The 17,993-nt window shown below is 42.9% G+C and overlaps 2 protein-coding genes across 2 annotated transcripts; one reads left to right on the top strand and one right to left on the bottom strand.

The window, feature by feature from the left end:
• Positions 1–1,056: 1,056 nt before the first annotated feature.
• Positions 1,057–9,947, top strand: LOC306736595 (DNA-directed RNA polymerase III subunit RPC5-like; the record flags this gene model as incomplete). The annotated part of the gene is made up of 20 exons (XM_079218248.1): positions 1,057–1,095; positions 2,283–2,333; positions 2,465–2,542; positions 2,623–2,738; positions 3,648–3,730; positions 3,954–4,061; positions 5,448–5,497; positions 5,619–5,738; positions 5,846–5,931; positions 6,838–6,882; positions 6,978–7,069; positions 7,625–7,745; positions 7,918–7,999; positions 8,108–8,167; positions 8,510–8,671; positions 8,804–8,855; positions 8,954–9,172; positions 9,434–9,462; positions 9,681–9,803; positions 9,891–9,947. 20 exons carry the CDS (start codon positions 1,057–1,059, stop codon positions 9,945–9,947), a joined length of 1,773 nt encoding a protein of 590 aa, XP_079074374.1.
• Positions 9,948–11,070: 1,123 nt separating this feature from the next.
• On the bottom strand, positions 11,071–16,477 carry pdhb (pyruvate dehydrogenase E1 subunit beta). The gene is made up of 11 exons (XM_079217744.1): positions 16,430–16,477; positions 16,288–16,347; positions 15,415–15,522; positions 15,236–15,298; positions 15,070–15,105; positions 14,592–14,782; positions 14,194–14,288; positions 13,811–13,921; positions 13,336–13,427; positions 13,101–13,242; positions 11,071–11,888 (listed from the first exon to the last, which is right to left on the bottom strand). The coding sequence occupies exons 1-11, from the start codon at positions 16,466–16,468 to the stop codon at positions 11,743–11,745; spliced, it is 1,083 nt and encodes a 360-aa protein (XP_079073870.1). The 5' UTR covers positions 16,469–16,477; the 3' UTR covers positions 11,071–11,742.
• Between the last annotated feature and the right edge of the window lie 1,516 nt (positions 16,478–17,993).

Raw genomic sequence — 17,993 nt, 5'->3', positions numbered from 1 at the left:
TGGGTACAACACCAAACTAATTAAAATTTCCTGATATTTGAGCCACCAACGTGTGTGGCTGCGTGCGCGGCTAAATTTTGGTCACCCCCGACAAAATCTCACTCCAAGGTTTTTTGAAAAGTTGGCAGCTCTGCATTTCTGGACTTTTTAGACACTAATGAGAAAGCTCAAACTAAAGAGTGAAGTGTGCAGGTGAGCGCTCAACATATTCTGAGGGTTGTTTTAGGAAACCAAACAGGCCGTTGGTGACTATTTTGATGTGCATGTTAGCACGCCAAGCTAGCTTGCTAGTGCTAGGCTGCATGTTAGCTAGTTTCGTTGCTCGTACGTTTGTGTAATGGACATTTCAATATTGATATGTGGGCCTTTCTCCTGCTTTCTTTTACAGGTATTTTTTTTAACGATGTGTCAGAATACATTAATGCCCCGCATGTATAGAACAGGCCTGTGACTGGAGGGTTTGTTGCTAGCTTGCTAATCGAGCTAAACTAGCCAGTGATGTGACTTATTTCTACAAATACTGCAATGAGTGTTATTATAAGTTGACATTGTTTATTACGTGTTAGCTACGTGTGACCTTTGTCACACAGTGTTTGCACGAAGATCAGTGGTTTAATGTTGATTGCATTGTCTTGCATCATGTGAGATTTACTGGTTTGTGTCAATCACAGCATCACTTGACAGTCTGTCATGTCTGGCTGTGGGCTAACTTTGGGGTTTTCATTGTTAACTTTCTTAAGTTAAGTGGGGAAAAAAGACTGTATTTAAAAGAAAATCTCCTGAAGACTGACAACCTTGGAACAAAACCGCAATAAATCCTGATTATATCCTGATTTAACCTGGATATGCTGAATCACATTCTCCTTACTGAACCAACTAACTACCTGCCATCTTTTTTTTATTATTTTTTTATATATAACCAGCTTGGGTGTAGCCACTTGGCAACAGTGATGTGTAGCTTAGAATCAACTCCAGTAACTAAGTGTGTCTTTGTTTCCAGGTTGGATCTCTGAGATCTGCTGCTCCTGTTTCATCTCCTCTCCCCTCCACATCAATATGGCCAGCGGGGATGGCGATGACCCCATTATAGAGGAGGTATGTCTGCAGGCCAGTATCCGACTGGACTAGAGATATTTTCCTAACACATTAATTAACTGCCCAACAATGACACAAGTGGTTTAATAACCACAGATAAAGTACCTGTACACACATTTCTCTTTTTAGCATAGAACCTTGAGGTCAGAGAATAGAACCCTGAGGTCAGGAACCCTGAGGTCGCAGCATAGAACCCTGAGGTCGGAGCAAATCTGTAATGATACATATTGTTTAGATGTTATTCAATTGAACTTTCTTTAATCCATTTGACAGTCAGTTGTTGACTACATACAGACGCTAATACAACTGTTGGCTACTTCAATACATATGGCACAAAATCATAAAACGTAAATTGAACATTATTGTGATGTTCCAGACCTTTGCATGAGGACATTCTCTCTAACTGGACCTCGCTAAATTTGAGGTGAATACCCCTGGCATAGACAGACAGACCCTAAAACACTGTCCGGTGATTTGCTGACTATAAGGCCTGTCACAATATTTAAGTACAACTTGTCCATTTTATTTATTGTTTTGGTTGTGCGGTTTTATTTTATTAATCTTGGATTTTTTTTACATTTTATAATCTTTTTGTGTATCGGTTCTGCCAGGGAACTGATGTGTGTAAACCTTAACGTTTCACTTCGGCTGCTGTGTTTTTTGCTGTGTACATGCTCAGTCCTCCTGCGACGCGATGGAATTGAATAGTCCAAAGTGTTAACTATTAAATACAGAACATACATTTACACAGTTTAATACATTGGCTGTGGCTTATAAATGGCTTTGCACTGATCTGACTTGTTCTCTCCTGACTCTGATTCCTCGTTTCAGGGTTTCTATTAACCCTGGTTCCCAATCATACCTCTTCTTTTCCATCATTTGAAATTGGCACGCCTCACTGAACTGGGATCATTCCTGTGTTGTGTAACGTAAACCCAGGGGGACTGTGGTGCTGCAAACTGAATGAATGAATGAATGAATGTCATAAGAACATCTATTTATACACTTTTTAGATAATCTCAATGAAATCAAGATCTCTTTTGTGGAGATGACTCATCAAAACACCACCAGCTAACCAGTCACACGCACGCGCATACATACAAACGCACACATTGTAGAAGAGGCTTAACTGAGACGACTCATCAGCTCCTCAAATAACTTTGATTAATGTCTCCCTGTCTGTTTAGATCGATGTGTATCTTGCCAAAAGCCTGGCAGACAAGCTGTATCTTTTCCAGGTAATACTTTCCTTTGTTGCCTTTAATGCTGATGAGTACTCTTTGTTTCTATAAGTTATCTCAACTCTTTTCAACATGTTCAAAGTATCATGAGTCTCTAATCTCTAATGGATTTTATTTTTCCTGACTAGTACCCTGTCCGACCATCCACTATGACCTATGACGATGTCAACCACTTGACAGCGAAGATCAAACCCAAGCAGCAAAAGGTTTTAAAAAAGGGCTCTTTTTTTAAATCATCCATCAGTGTAGAACGTGTTTGTAATATATCTTTTGTCCCACTCAATAGGTGGAGTTGGAAATGGCCATCGACGCAATGAGTCCAAACTACTGTCGCAGTAAAGGAGAGCAGATCGCTCTGAATGTGGACGGCACGACTTATGACAAAACCAACACCTATTCAGCGTGAGTCTCCTGTCAAACTTCATCTGTAGCCTGTCTGCATGTTGCTGTCTAATATGTCAGTGTGAGCAAGCTGGGACTCACCTCTAGTGTTGTGAAGTACAGCTTCAACCTTTTGGGAAACATTCGCCTTAAACTCGCAAACAGCTAGATGAGACGCTGGGTGCCAATCTCATGTTTGTACGTCAAGTAGGAAGCCGCAGCCCAGGAAACGCTTAGCTTAGCATAGCATAAAGACAGGAAACAAGGGGAACTATCTGAGCGGTACAATATAAAATGAAGTATGTCCCCATACATAGTAAGTCAAAGCAGCAATACATAAATATCAGGATGTCCCACAGCATCACGGTGCATTATTTTCAGTACTTTTCAGCATGTTTTTCTGGCCATTCTGACCCACAATCCTCTGCGTAGCGGATGCTCAAAGTTCAAGGTGCAGTGTTATGACGACGTAGTACGTCCCAATTGAATGCGCTAAATTCTTGGCAGGGAACAGCAGCTTTCCAAAGTCACCACAGCTTTTCAGAACCAGGAACTAGTTCAGCACCTAACCCCTCCTAAAACGGCAAATTCTGATTTGTGCGCTACTTTGCCCTCCGACTAAAAACGCGGAATATAATGTGTTAATTTGGGAGATTTTGTTTCTGTTGGACAGAGCTAGGCTAGCTGTTTCCATTGTTAATGCTAAGCTATGATCAGCTGTTGGCTGTAGCTTCCTGTTTACTGTACAGGCGTGAGTGTGTTGTTGATCTTCTCATCCAACTTTAGGCAAGAATGCAAATAGTTTACTTTCCAAAAACTCAAACTATTTCTGTAGCACTTGATGAGTTTTGGCTGACTTTTCTTTGCAAAAGAGCAGAATAATTAACCCGTTAGGTCTGAGCGTTCCTCTCTCTCTTTTTTTTTCTCCAGGAAAATGATGGATAAGCAGTCCTTCACCTCCAGCCAGGCCACCACCAACACCACCAGATATGCTGCTGCTGTGTTTCGTAAAGGTTTGAATCGATTCAGTAGTCCACTTTAGCACCGCACTTGTGTTTTGGTTTGTCTTTACCTCGTCGCTGCTTCTTGTAAATACTAATATGTTCACAGTCTTTGTTTAATATCTGTGTAAACTTCTCTGTGTTCACGTGGAAGACAACCAAATTCCCTATGATCCACAATTGAGCACTAGTCATAGTATTTGGGTTTGTGATTGTTTTAATATTTGTGTCACAGGTGAGCTTCACATCACACCTCTGACGGGAATCCTCCAGATGAGACCGAGCTTCTCTTACCTGGACAAGGCTGACACCAAAAGCAGAGAGAGGGAGGCGGCCAATGAAGGTGTGCCAGTTTTTCAAAATTAAATAATTGAGACAGAGTAGATTGTTTTTTTTAATTTAATTTTTAAATAACGGAGAACAAGAGGAAAGATTTGTTTGTATTTTTACTCTTTCGGTGGACTGTTGTCTTTCATTATAATATTCAAGATGAACGAATGACCAAATGACAGAATTCAGTGTTGCATCAATTTCAATTTTTTTTATTAAAGCAACAATGCCACAATACTTGCTACTAGGGGTGGGGGGGAAAAATCGATTCAGCATAGTATCGCGATAGTTTGCGTGGCGATAGTGTATCGATACACGGAAGCCAAATATCAATCTTTTTTTAATGTAATCAATTATGGGAGGCATCGGAGAAAGAAATGAGAAATGCGGCATCCGCTTGTAAATCAAACGTCTGGACTTCCTGTCACTCGTAGCGGCGCTGCTGCACAGCTGCTGCACGGCGCACAGGACACGGCGCTGGTCAAAGACGTTAACTCAAGCATGAATCAAACTGGCTGCTGGTGCTCTCGTAGCGCTGGAAGTGGCCGGTGTTACGGATCAACAGGCGGCCGTGTTAACTGGTGACTTCCCGCCGAAAGTCACCAGTTAACACGGCTGCCTGTTAATCCGTAACACCGTCATCCCGACGCAGTTCCTGGAGAAGTAATATTATGAACCCAGACACGGCGGCGTTTGATGCTCCGACCTCTTTGGGATTTCCACAACAAGTATCAAGCAGAAATAGTAGTTATTTTCATGGTGGATGGCAGAAATGGAAACTCTTTGCACGGAGATAAACCACAGAGATAAGCCCCGCCCCCTCTCTGGCGCGTGCGCTCGAATGACGCGACAATTCAGACTGTAACTTCTTAGATACAATATGTTGACAAAGTTTTCCTTTGGCGACAATTTGCGGTGAAAAAAAGGGAATAAAATCGCAATACTCAATATATCGAGGAATCGTGATAGTATGGAATCGGGACCCAAATATCGTGATAAAATCGAATCGTGGGACCTCTGGTGATTCCCACTCCTACTTGCTACCCTTCTTTGTTTTATATAACCTTCTTTATTTCATATCATTCTTCTGGTGAAGCCATTTTAGCGGCGCATAGAGAATTAGTCGTGCATGTTTTGTGTCATTTGATCAGCTTTTGTGGAGAAAATTAATCAAACTATTCAGAACAAATATTGTTGCAACCCAGAGCTCCTTCAGCAGAGCTCACGTTTTGGGTTTCCGCACAAATACTTCATGAAATATAGTTCCAAGTTTTGTTATTATGTAGAATTCTGTTCTATTTTTAAAGAGGGGGGAAAAAAAATACCCATGATGCTTTTGCTAACTTGTAAAAATGCCTTAAAACGCAACTGTTGTGTGACCAGAGTCTTTTGTTTGCAGGTGGGGATTCCTCCCAGAATGAAGCTGAGGAGGACGTCAAGGCCATCACGGTGAAGACACACACACACACACACACACACACACACACACACACACACACACACACACACACAGACTGAACCCATCACTTCTAAAATATATATACATAAACTCTACATGTTTCCACTGCAGGTGAGGTTTTCTCGACCCGAGTCGGAGCAGGCGCGGCAGAGGAGGATCCAGTCGTACGACTTCCTCCAGAAGAAGCAGGCGGAGGAGCCCTGGGTTCACCTGCGCTACCACGGTGTCAAGGTAGGGGAGCACTCATCATCAGGCTACCTCGACAGAATACTTTGACCGTTAGATTTGGGTTTGTGGGCAAACGTGACAGAGCTTTCGTCGTGTTATTTACCTTTTAGGATGGGCGCTCGGAGCATGAAAGGCAGTACCTGTTCTGCCAGTCGGGAGACTCCACCGAGAACTCTGAGCTGGTCAAAACTCCTAAGTGAGCATCAACAAGTGACATTTGAATCTCATGACTGTGACTTCAAGTGTAGATTATGTTTTACTTTGCGATGGGGATGCCGCGATATCAGATACAAGCCATGATTTACGATTCCATGATTTAAAAACAAGACGATAAACTCTTGGAGCTAGTGTTAGGAACTTAAACAGCTGATGATTCACTCTTTTAATATTTTTTTTATATTACTGTGAAACACAACTGTATTTTATTCAGGTTTTTCGCCCAAAACTCTATTTTACAAGATTACATCTGAACACATCATGTTGACTTTATAACTTACCATCACCTAATTCTCATTTTTACTGAATAGAGCTTGAACACATTAGGCAAGGCAAGTTCATTTGTAGAGCATATTTCAACCAAGCGATTCAAAGTGCTTCACATGAAACCATTAAAAGCATCAAAACATAATGCAGAAGAAAACAAGATTTAAAAACATTCATTTTTAAACATAAAAAACTATCAAAAAGCAAAAAATAGAATAAAAGTTGCAGTGCAGTTTAAGATGATGAACCTCCGTTAACTGCTAGCTTCGTTATTTTGCCAAGAGTGTCGAGCTCGCTCCTGTGACATCTCAAGCCAGTGCTATCTTCCCTGGTTGTCCATAGTCACTCCCTTTTTTAATTGGCCAGACTTTCCTTTGTTACTTTATGTTGCATCTATGAGTATTTTCTGCCACCAAAATACTTGTTTGGTCTGATTGCAAATATCACACATATGGATTTGATGTCTGATAATGGTGACAACTCGTTCCCTGGGTTTGGCTTGTATTGATTTTGATATATCTTCTGGCAGGATTCCAGACTATTGGTTCAATTATTCTGTCCTTAAGTATAATAATTCCTGATGGTTCCCTTTTTACATGCTCGCTTTTTGTGTGTGCAGGGAGTACCTGGCAATGCTGATGCCGCCTCTTGAAGAGGAAAAAATGTAAGTGTTCCTCCTCCTACTAACCAGTCTGAGATTTAAAGAGGATGACTCGGAGATGCTTCATTGATATGTTCCTCTCTTTCTGTGTTTGCTAGTGTGAAACCAGTTGGTCCCAGTAATGTTCTCTCCATGGCTCAACTCCGCACTCTGCCACTGGGAGAGCAAGTCAAGACGCTGATGAAGAATGGTAGGCCAACGCGTTTAAGACCAAACGTAGCACATTCAGACAAAAACAGAGCCAGGAAGCAGAGCAGGTCGTCCTTTAATCACAGGCTTGGTGGTTGCAAAGTTGCTCCCGATGCCTTGCGCACGGCTGCTCTGCCACGATCAGTGTATTTATGAATATGTGTGTGAGAATAGGTGAATGAGAGGAAAATTGTAAAGTTATTTGTCTGGTAAGGTAGTAAATGCAGTCCATTTACACATCAGTCAGATAGTAGGACATCTGTTTATTACGTTTAAAGGTTTCTCATGCAGTCTTTCTTTAAGCCAGACGGGGGCGATAAAGCCTTAATATCAATGTTAAGCATTTTAAATAACTTAAAACTCTGTAAAGAATTATTGAACGCATTCAAACGGGTGCAGACTTTCCTCAGCAGCTAGTTTTCAGATGTTTTTTGCTCTGTACATTTCTCACAAACATGCAATGCATCCTATTTACACCCTAAAATCAACGTTCAGTCGGGTTGTCCTCCCTCTGGCAGTAATATTTCATATTTCCTTGCCCATGTCTCGTCTTTAGTGAAGGTGATGCCGTTCGCTAACCTGATGGACCTGCTCGCCTCTGGCACAGACTCCGCTGCAGCGCTGCGCTGCATCCAGCAGGTGTCGCTGCTGGTTCAGGGCAACTGGGTCGTCAAGAGGTGAGAGAAAATGTCACTCAAAGAATTTAAACAGATTAAAGGTGTTTAATGTTTGACAGAACTCGGCAGCCTACAACGAGAGTGTGTGTGTTCTTAACGGTTATATATTTTTCACATTAAACTCCCACACCTGGCAGCAGATTAACGTCTCTGTGGTTTTTTTTTTCTGCAGTGATGTTCTGTATCCTAAAAACACCTGCAGTCCTCACAGTGGCGTCCCTGCTGAAGTTCTCTGTCGTGGCCGAGACTTTGTGGTGAGCTGCTGATACTGTTCACCCAAAGTTAAACCAATAAAAGGGCCGTGCCATGAGAATGTGTTTAGTGTGGTTTCAAAGTCAGTGACTCGGTTGTTTCTTTTGTAGATGTGGAGGTTCACTCTGGAGCGCTCTGTGATGAGGAAGGAGATCGCAGCCATTATCAAAGTAAGACCATATTCCCCAAATGGCTGATTGTTCCTGCTTAATGTAATGAGATCGCAAGATGGCCCAACAGATGCATTGTTGTGCAAAACATGGAGGTATTTAAAAGGAGGGTACATTTTTATAACCAACATGTTTTAGTTTGCAACCCTTTTGTGTAATTCAACTATCTTAGCAGTGAAAAACTCAAAATTGTCTGAGGCACCACCACCCAGAGGGCGCTTTCATGGTAGATTACTCTACTGAGTGCAAGGAAGTTGTTTGTGGAAGTAGACTGCACTGATTTCAGAGTCCGTTCATTCAGGTAAAAAGAACTAACGACGTCTTCCTCCCGTCTTCTGCCAGCTTCCTCCAGAAGATGTGAAGGAGTTCCTGGAGCATGTGGCCGTTCCTCGAGTCAACCGGGGCTGGGAGTTCCTGCTGACTACTGATGTAGAATTCATTAAGAAACACCCAGATATTGCCCACAGGCAGCAAATGCTGTGGCTCGGCATTCAGAGCAAGCAAGTCCCACTCTAAAGACGCAGGAGGAATATTTCTTCTGTTTTTTTTAAACTGATGAATCAGGGTGTTGATTGATGTTGTCAGTCATGGAAGTGTTGTTAAACGCTGTATCTATTTCCTTTAAGGTTGGAAAAGGTCTTCAACTTCTCCAAAGATGACTTCAAGCCAAAGAATTCCCCGCAGCCTGGTGTGTACCGAGCTGTGTTTCTCGCAGTCAGCTGTTAACACATTGAAAATGAAGCGTTCGGCAGAATTGAGCTGATGTGTCTGCGTGTTGTTTTCCAGAGCCTGTACATGTCAGCGGGGAGCAGCGTCTGAAGGTGGCTCAGGAGCGCGCTCAAGGGAGGCAGGCGTCGCTACAGAAGAACCTGGACGCCAGGCGGGCAGGAAGCAGCGTCCAGGTCAAAGAGGAACCCGAAGACGAGCCGATGGACACCTCCTCTATCCCCAACGGTTCGGCCAACGGGTACCCCGGTGCCGCCTCCCCCGGTGCCGCCTCCCCCGGTGCCGCCTCCCCAACCAAACCAAATTGTTTACATGATATTCAACCTTTTCGTTTCTTTCTAGTGCATCTAGTGCTTGACTACAACGGCAATAAAGTAGTCTAGAGATACGAGTTTACGGAAAATTACAATCCCTCCTCGGCATTGTGGAGGATGGTTTCTGTCTTTTTGCCAGTTACACCTACGGTCTGTGAGCATATCTCTGGGTTCCACTTGTTGTCTTTTTGATTCTTCACACACCGTGTTGTTTGTACGCCCTCAGGCGCTTTGGAGAATAATGCAGCGCATAGAGTATAAACACCTCTGTTCAAGCACAAGTTAGCTTTTGAGGTGCTGTTAGATGGATTTTGTTATATTCAGACAAGGTGTTTCCTCCCTCCCATTTCCAGTCTTCCCAGTTGCCTGAGATTTATAGATTTTCTTATCTAACTCGCGGCATAATAGCGTATTTCCCGAAATGCCAAACTGTCACCTGAAATTAGTTCTGTGTTCTTGTTTTCCTCCCGCAGCATCGTCGGGCGCTGTATGAACTGTTCAACAAGAACCACCGCATCAGGGGGAACGTGGTCCAGGTCAAACTGTCTCAGGAGTTCGGAGACGTCCCGAAGGCGGTCGTTGACCGGCTGCTCCATGTGAGAAGAGATGAGACTGAACATGCACCATCTTTTTCAGGAGCTTTTATTTGAATCACTGATCTAACTTGTCGTCTGTTGTTGCAGGAGTGCTGCATCAGCCACGCGGGGATGTGGTACCCAAAGGGAACGCTACAGTCCTGATTTGGTCTGATGCCCCGCCCTCCTCCTCCTCCTCATCGACAGCCAATGTTTGGGATTTTGTTTGGACCGCCATGTTTGAATATTTTTTAAATAAACATGTTCCAGTTCAGAATGGCGTTCACCATTTAAAGCAACGTGGCTCAAACTGCTTTCATTTTACTCCTGATTCATGCATTTTGCCAGAGGACACAAGCGTTACTTTATCGTATCATCAGCAAAGCAAACATTGGTTAAGCCCTGACTTGTTTTCTCCTCTATTAACTTACCACATTGTCTTTGATCTGACTTGTTTAGAGTATTTAACGCCACGCTCAATACACACATGAAAGAGTTGAGCTTTATGGTTGATTGTGACAGCTGCTTGATTAAAACGCAGGGAGGCACGTGAAGAAACGTTGCCAAAACTGAAACGCATAGGGGGTGAGAAGCAATATGCAGAAAGTCCCTGATGTCATTAGTAACAATGTTATTTTTATTTATTTACCTGAATGGAGAATTAAAAGTATTTAATGCTACTTTATATCATTTTATATGCAAAGTTAGTACTTTTTACTTTATTTAATTGACAGAATTCGGTGCTGGTTAATCTGCAGATTACAAAATATAAATCGACGAATAAATAATGATATATTTATTTTAGGTTAAGCTTCCCAGCACTAGTGATGTATGCATGTCACTAATTATCTTATATGATGAATATATCAAATATATATGTTAGTCTTCATAAAAAGATTGTATTGTAAATTAAGGTTCAACGTCTATTTTGTGTATTTGAGTTGTTTTGCAGCAACTTTTGAGCATATTCAATATATTTTGATATTTTATACTTTGTTCAAACTTTGAACTTTATACATACTTAAAACATACAGCCTCTTAAAAAGGGTAATATACTTTTTCTATATATTTATTGTGAACTGGGCCATTCTGCATACTTATCCAGTTTTCATCTTCATAGATCATTTTGGGAGGGTGACATCTTTGTTTGGGTGCAAAACAGAATTTTAAACCGAGTTTTTCATCACGAGAACACCTGTAGAGCCACCTACAAACCAGCCAATCAGAGGCCTTCGTCGACAAAGACCAGGAAGTAAACCGGACGGACTCCTGAAAGAATGAAGCAGCGTGAAGGAGTGAAAGGTTTTTATTTCTGTAACAGTAATTTACAGCAACAAAAACAGCAGAGCTGCTGCAGCTACAATAAATATTCCCGACCCCAATCCTCCAGCACTCGGGCTGGTTCATTCTTCACTGCTGCCTTTTAGAGACAGACCGACTCATACGAGGAGTTAATAGACTGAGTGTAATGTGTTTTGGTGGTTGGAAATATATGGGAGTTTATTAACAACAAAACTACTAGGAGTTAAAAACATTTGAATCAGTCTGCGAGTCTAAATTTGAGATCACGCAGGAACAAACGCCGCAGTTTTGTTGTTGCAAAACCTCCCCAGATAAACAGAAAAGCCTACAGGATAGAGCAACTTTTATTTTGAAGGGGAGGAAGTGGAAAGAGAGCAGCCAGAGCGACACACACAGAGTCCAGCCAAGCTTGTAACCGAGGCAACGGCCTGACTGGACCCTGTGCGTCCGCCGCTCTGGGTGCAGATAAACATCTGTGCGCTTCATTGACCAACATCTGGCGAAAAACATGACGACTGGAGTTTAGTTTTTAGTTTTGTTTCTTAAAGGAACCGTTCGGCTGTATTTACACACGGATCAAATGTTTTACCAGACGATGCCTTTCCACCGTCTGCGTGAGCGAGACAGAGAGGATTCAGGAGGGCTTCGTCTCGACGCTTCAGACGTTGAGGGTCCTCTTGACAGAGAAGATGATGTCTTTGATCTGCGGCATGCTGTTGTCCTCCAGGATCTTGGCGTACGGCATGGGGATGTCGACGCCCGTCACCCTGGTGGCCGGAGCGTCCAGGAAGTTGAAGGCAGGACCTGAAAACACACACAGGAGGTTAAACCAGGGGCGGTGGGGCATGAACATCTTAAATGTTCATGCCCCACCGGAACATTGGGGCATTTAAATGTTAAATGGATTTTAGTTTACACCATAAAAACCTCCAGATTTCTCCAAGAGCACCGGACCTTCCCATATTCAAAACACAAATCAAAACCCACCTCTTCAGCGCTGCTTTCATTGTGCTCCATGTCCTTATTCATCTGCTTTTATTGTAGAGCTTATATAATGATTTTTAAATGTTTTTTCAAGTGTCTTTGAGTACCACGAGAAGCACTATATCAATTAAATGTATTATTATTATTATTAAACTGTCCAATCACAGGGCAAGAAAAAATTCTGACAGCTGACGTGACCAATCGGAGGAGATTTGCTGGCGATGACGACTGGCCTTGAAATTTGTGGTATTTTGGTGAGGAGAGGAAGGAACGCGGAGAACGGCGGCAGTTTCTGGCGACGTCAACATTTTTAAATCGCACAAACTCAATACTTGGAAGCAAATGTGCGGGAATAAAACAATAATACTTAAAAGCATAAATGAACACATTTTAAAGTAAAGACTCGCCGATCAGTAGACGTGTTTTAATCTGCACCAAAGCAATTCATTTCACTGCGGGTAAAAGACGTCGGCAGAGCCGTCTGCATGGATCCATAAATTAAAACGGGCAGCTCCTCCAGCTGCTTTAATCTATGAAACAATTCATCACTTCATCTGAAGGCGGCGGGACACAGATCTCACACACCAGCCTTTGATTTTTAGACTATTTATGCACAGCTGTTCACGGCTTTGATCACATTCAAGCCAAACACTCGGCTATCTGCTCGCCCAGCAACGTCAGTTTGAACCCTTTTAACTCTGCAAAGGAAAACGGTCCGCTGGTGTTGACGTTGATATTTTTGCTTATTGTGAGGTCATTTACAGATGCTTCACATCCCTAAAATCTGAACAGCCTCTGCTTAGAAGGTTATGAAAGTCATTGAACAATATTAAATTGATTACGGTGTTGAAATTGTTTTTTTGATCGATGTAAACGGTCTGTTTTTAAAGGCTTAAAAAGCATCAGAGAGGAAGTCTTGTTCCTTTATGTCCTTACAACTTTTCAACTCACAGCAGTTTTCCAGCAGCGACCTCATCCTTCACATACTCAGAGTGAGAAAGGAGCTTTAATGTGGGTTAAAGCGGCCGTTACCTTCCATGATCCGGGCGCAGATCTCAGCTCCAACACCGAACTGAGGCCAGCCGCCCTCCACCGTCACCAGGTGGTTGGTCTTCATCACGCTGGTCTCAATGCACTCCACATCCAGGGGGCGGATGGTCCGCAGGTTGATCACCTGACACACACACACACACACGGGAAGTAGTTAGCAGGCGGCTGAGCGCAGGTCGTCCGTGTCAGATGACAACAGCTGCGCTCCTTCCTCTACCTCACACTCGATCCCCTCCTTGGCGAGGACGGCGGCGGCATCCAGGCAGAAACTGACGTACCGAGAGTGAGTGACCAACGAAACGTGAGTCCCTGAAACACAAAGAGGAGGAGGAGGAAACGTAAACGAGAAGAAGACAAGTTCAGCAACACAACAGCGACAGACAGATCTGACATCCAGGTCTCGTTTTACTGAACCTCCCGTCTCCCCCCTAAAGATCATGTTTTATTTTACAACCTATTGTCTATAACACTGTTACAATGGTGTGATCTGTTGCGATTTAACCAAGTTAAAAGGAGTAGTTCAACATATAAATAAACGCTTAAATATGTTTAACTTCATACTCGCTGTGTACTCATGTGTTACTTTCAGAAATAGTTCCACTCCGTTCTTCCTCTGTAGTATTTTCTGCAGCTAAGCAACCGAGCGCAGACTAAACGAACTTCTTCGTTTAAACCGCCGTGTGATGCGTCACCTTGTCTCTCGACCTTGGCCTTGCCGATGGGAATCATGAAGTCTTTGGACTGTGACTCCTCTGACATCTCGAAGGGAACGCCGTACATCAGCTCGTTCTCCAGGAACACCACTGCAACACACACACACACACACACACACACACACACACACACACAGTCAGTGAAAACTCCATTTACACTTGATGCATCTTGGGTAACTGGCCAGACTGTCGCAGTGGTGCTGTTGTCTGGTTCTGTGTGAAAGGCCCTGGAGGGTAAATGCATCCTAAAAGCCCAGGAATACAGCTCATTGCTCATCATCTATCAGACTGATAGATGATGAGCAATGAGACCGAACAAGACGACCGATTAGTCGCCAGCCTTCTCGTCGTTTGCCTCTTACCGGGGTTGTCGTCTCTGATGGCTGCTTTCAGGAGACCTTTGGCGTCTTCTGCGCTCCAGGGACTCAGGACCTTCAGACCTGGACAGTGAGCGTACCTGCAGACAGAAACAAAAACAACCACACTGACAATGACACCGGCACTAATGTCACTCCCACCTTTGAAGGATATCACATTTTTTGGGACTTACTTTCACCGTTTTGTCTATTCGATCGTTTGACTGATTGTGTTCTTTTTCCTTTCTCAACATCAGCTGTTAACTTGTATTATTGCTGATACAACTATCAAAACTACAAAAATAAGTTGTAATAAAGCTGTAATAAACAACTTTGCACACACTATTAGGAGCAAAGTGACTACAGTGATTACAGTAGCAGTGGTCAGGTGTCAGTGAACGCACCACGCAGCGAAGCACTGCGAGTGCTGTGCGCCGACGCCCGCTGACGCTCCGTTGGGTCCTCTGAAGACGATGGGCACCGACTGCCGGCCGGCCGACATGTAGTAGGTCTTTGCGGCAGAGTTGATGACCTGGTCGATGGCTTGCATGGAGAAGTTAAAAGTCATGAACTCGCAGATGGGTCTCAGGCCAGCCTGCAGGGGACAAAGTTGACTATTAGTTGCTGCTGGAGGTTAAAAAACACAGACACCTCAGTTTTGTGGTTCAAAGAATCAATCAAAGTGAAAGTTTGACCCCCCGGCTCCTCATGCAAGATATTGAATCCCCAAATTGCTGCCGAAGGCTCTGCCATCGTTGTTTGGGCGCGTGCGACAGATCAGACAACGATCTGACGAGCAGGTGGCATCTTTAGCCGGAGTGATAATGCTCCTGTGCTGTTCGGGATTCATGTGCGTTTCAACAGGGACGAAAAGAAACTCACCATGGCGGCTCCAACTGCGATGCCGGTGAAGCCCATCTGCACCACAGAAAGGGAGGGAGAGAGAGAGAGAGAGAGAGAGAGAGAGAGAGAGGTGTTAACCGGCTGCTCCTCTGAAGGAGTGTTGCACAAAGCTAAAAACTGAGCTGTGAAGGTTCAAGAGTCTCACCTCTGTGATCGGAGTGTCCATGATGCGTTTGTCTCCGTACTTCTTCCACAGACCCCGGCTCACCTGCACGCAAACACAGAGAGTATTATTACTGTATTACGTGTTTCTTGGCCCACTGGACTTATCGTCTTCCCCAAGTTAATAGCGCAGATCAACGTTGTCTTCTGGCCGCCACTCACCTTGTAGGCTCCGTCGTACTGGGCCACCTCCTCACCCAACAGGAACACCCGCTCGTCCCTCTCCATCTCCTCGTCCAGCGCCTGGTTCAAGGCATCACGGACCATCATCTGAGAACAAAAACACAACAGCAGTGAGTACAGACTCTCCATCGTCACCCTGAGGACACCATCCTCGTGTCTTTTAAATAATAAAACCATCCCGTTAGTGAAGTCTATGCACTGATTATTTACAGGATAAAAACGATGCTACAGAAAAATGCAAATTAAGCTACAATGACAGTAGTTTTACTTTTAGTTGGACACAGTGTATGCTTTACAGCAATACTTGTCTTTTGTGCAGTTTTTTTATAACATTACTTTTATATTAAAGATGGCGTTTGGACTGCTGCACAGACAAAACAAAGCACTGTCAGTATCGACCTATTCATCACTTAATTATTGACGTGAGGAATGTTGTTATTATTATTTTTTCATTATGTCTGACATTGGAAAAAAAGAAAACATCACAAACTACAACCTTCAATCAGAATTCAAAGACAGCTGCAACACAAACTGAACCACCTTTAAATCTATCAATCTCACTAATAGTGAGATTAACAGAGTCATTAATTATTCCAATAAGTATTTAAGATAATACAGCTTTAAATCGTTGTTGATTTAAAGGACAAGGACAGAAAGATAATTTGATGATGTCACATTTTTGCTCAGTGACCAAACAGGAGGAACCCTGAAGCTTAAAGCTGGAAGAGGTGAAGCCTTGTCTGACTATGTAACCACTGACATTAACAACAATCATTTGAACGTTGCCACTAAAACCAAAATAAAACCAACAGCAAGAGTGTTAGCTGTAGCGTGCTAGCTGCTAGCACTGACCTGCGCAGAGGCCGCAGAACTCTTGTGAATCCCGCGCAGCCCCAGAGACGACACGGCATTCTGTAGAGAAAGCAGAGAGACGCCATTACTCACAAATGACAATCAAAAACGTACGAGTAATAGTTAAAGAATAATGTCCTACCTTTCCTGAGCGGAGAAAGCATCTTACGGAGGCCGCCATGTTCAACCTGTCCTCTGCCGGAGAGAAGGCGGGGACTCTACGTAGGTCAGGAGGTTTCAACCAATCAGAGTGGCGGATTTGCACGTCGAGCGGAAACTGTCATAACAGAAGAGCCAATCACAACGCTTCAGCTGAGACGGAGGCGGGAGGAACGTCAAGTGTGGGGGAAAAAATCCAAGGGCACGGTTCTGTCATCTGTATGGGAGACCAATACTGCACGAGGAAAAATAGATGAAATGTTATGAATGGCAGATATAAAAAATACTGAATGAAATTACTTCTTTTAATTAAAAGACACCACACATCCTGCCATATATAGAGTGCTACGTAGCTGCATATTTATATCAAACAATACAAGTTCAGAGCAGGGAGAGATATTTTAATTTCCCCAATGGACAAGAAAATTGTTTTCATCCATCGTTCCATGCACATTTATAATATAAACGTATAAAACCTGAAAGGAAGATGAAAATTAAATACAAAATCAGCTACAGATACTTTACAAAACATCAAGATTGGCGCGCAATGCATGCCGCTAGATTTGTGTCCGACTTGATCCCGACTTGCTCTGACGTCATGCATACGTGATCAACGATAATCTCACGAGAACGAGGCGGCCGTTGATTTTAGAGCCAGGCGCCGCAGTAGCTCTCCATCGACTGCGTGGCCCAGTGCATGATGGGAAACGCCTGGCTGTCGCCACATCAGAGAGCTGATTGGCTCTTAGATCTTACAGCAAACACCACGTGTTGGAGAAAATCCTTATTTTATGTGTAGTTGTAATACTTAACGCTGGATTGTTGAATGTTAGTCTCAGGTTTAATCTAAAAACACATATTGTGTGGTTGATAACAATAAATCTTATTTATACAACACATATCAAAACCACTAGTAATGGATGTCACAGGCACACATAAAAAGAACAAAGGATGCAGCTACACACACACACATTGATACATAAACATATATTTATAAACACATATGAATAAATCCAAACGTTCTGTGACTTCCTGTGTATATTTTGAAGGCAGCTGAAAACTGTCCGACTTGATCGCAGTTTTTTTGTCAACGCCGCCTGCTCTCGTCTGGATACCAGGCGAGAGCAGCTCTTACGAACGAGCCTATTCATGCAAATAGTTGTTTGTTTGGATTATAATTTTGACAGGTCTGCATGCATTTGGGGAGTGTGGGGGTTATTCATTCATGACAATAAATGATGAGCTACACTTGACTTGTAGGCTGTTTATTGTATCTGTTGAAGTTATATAGAATTGTGAACTTTAGTAAAACAATTTCGGAACTTGAACTTCATTTTGAATATAATATTGTTGTAAATTATAATATTTTTGTTTATAAAAAAGAAGAAGAAGCAAAACAAGAAGAAATGCAAACAAAATGTATCTAGAATAATATTGTCACTTGTCTTTTCTTCATGCAGACACAGGATGCAATCATGGCGTGCTAAAGCACCTCTAAATATAAAACACAACAAGATTTAGAAAATAATCACAAAATGCAACATAAA

The sequence above is a fragment of the Taurulus bubalis genome (genome assembly GCF_910589615.1).
Source record: "Taurulus bubalis genome assembly, chromosome: 5".
Classification (NCBI taxonomy): Eukaryota; Metazoa; Chordata; class Actinopteri; order Perciformes; family Cottidae; genus Taurulus; species Taurulus bubalis.
The sequence above is the reverse complement of the archived record's forward strand: the minus strand, read 5'-3'. Positions and strand labels throughout refer to the sequence as shown.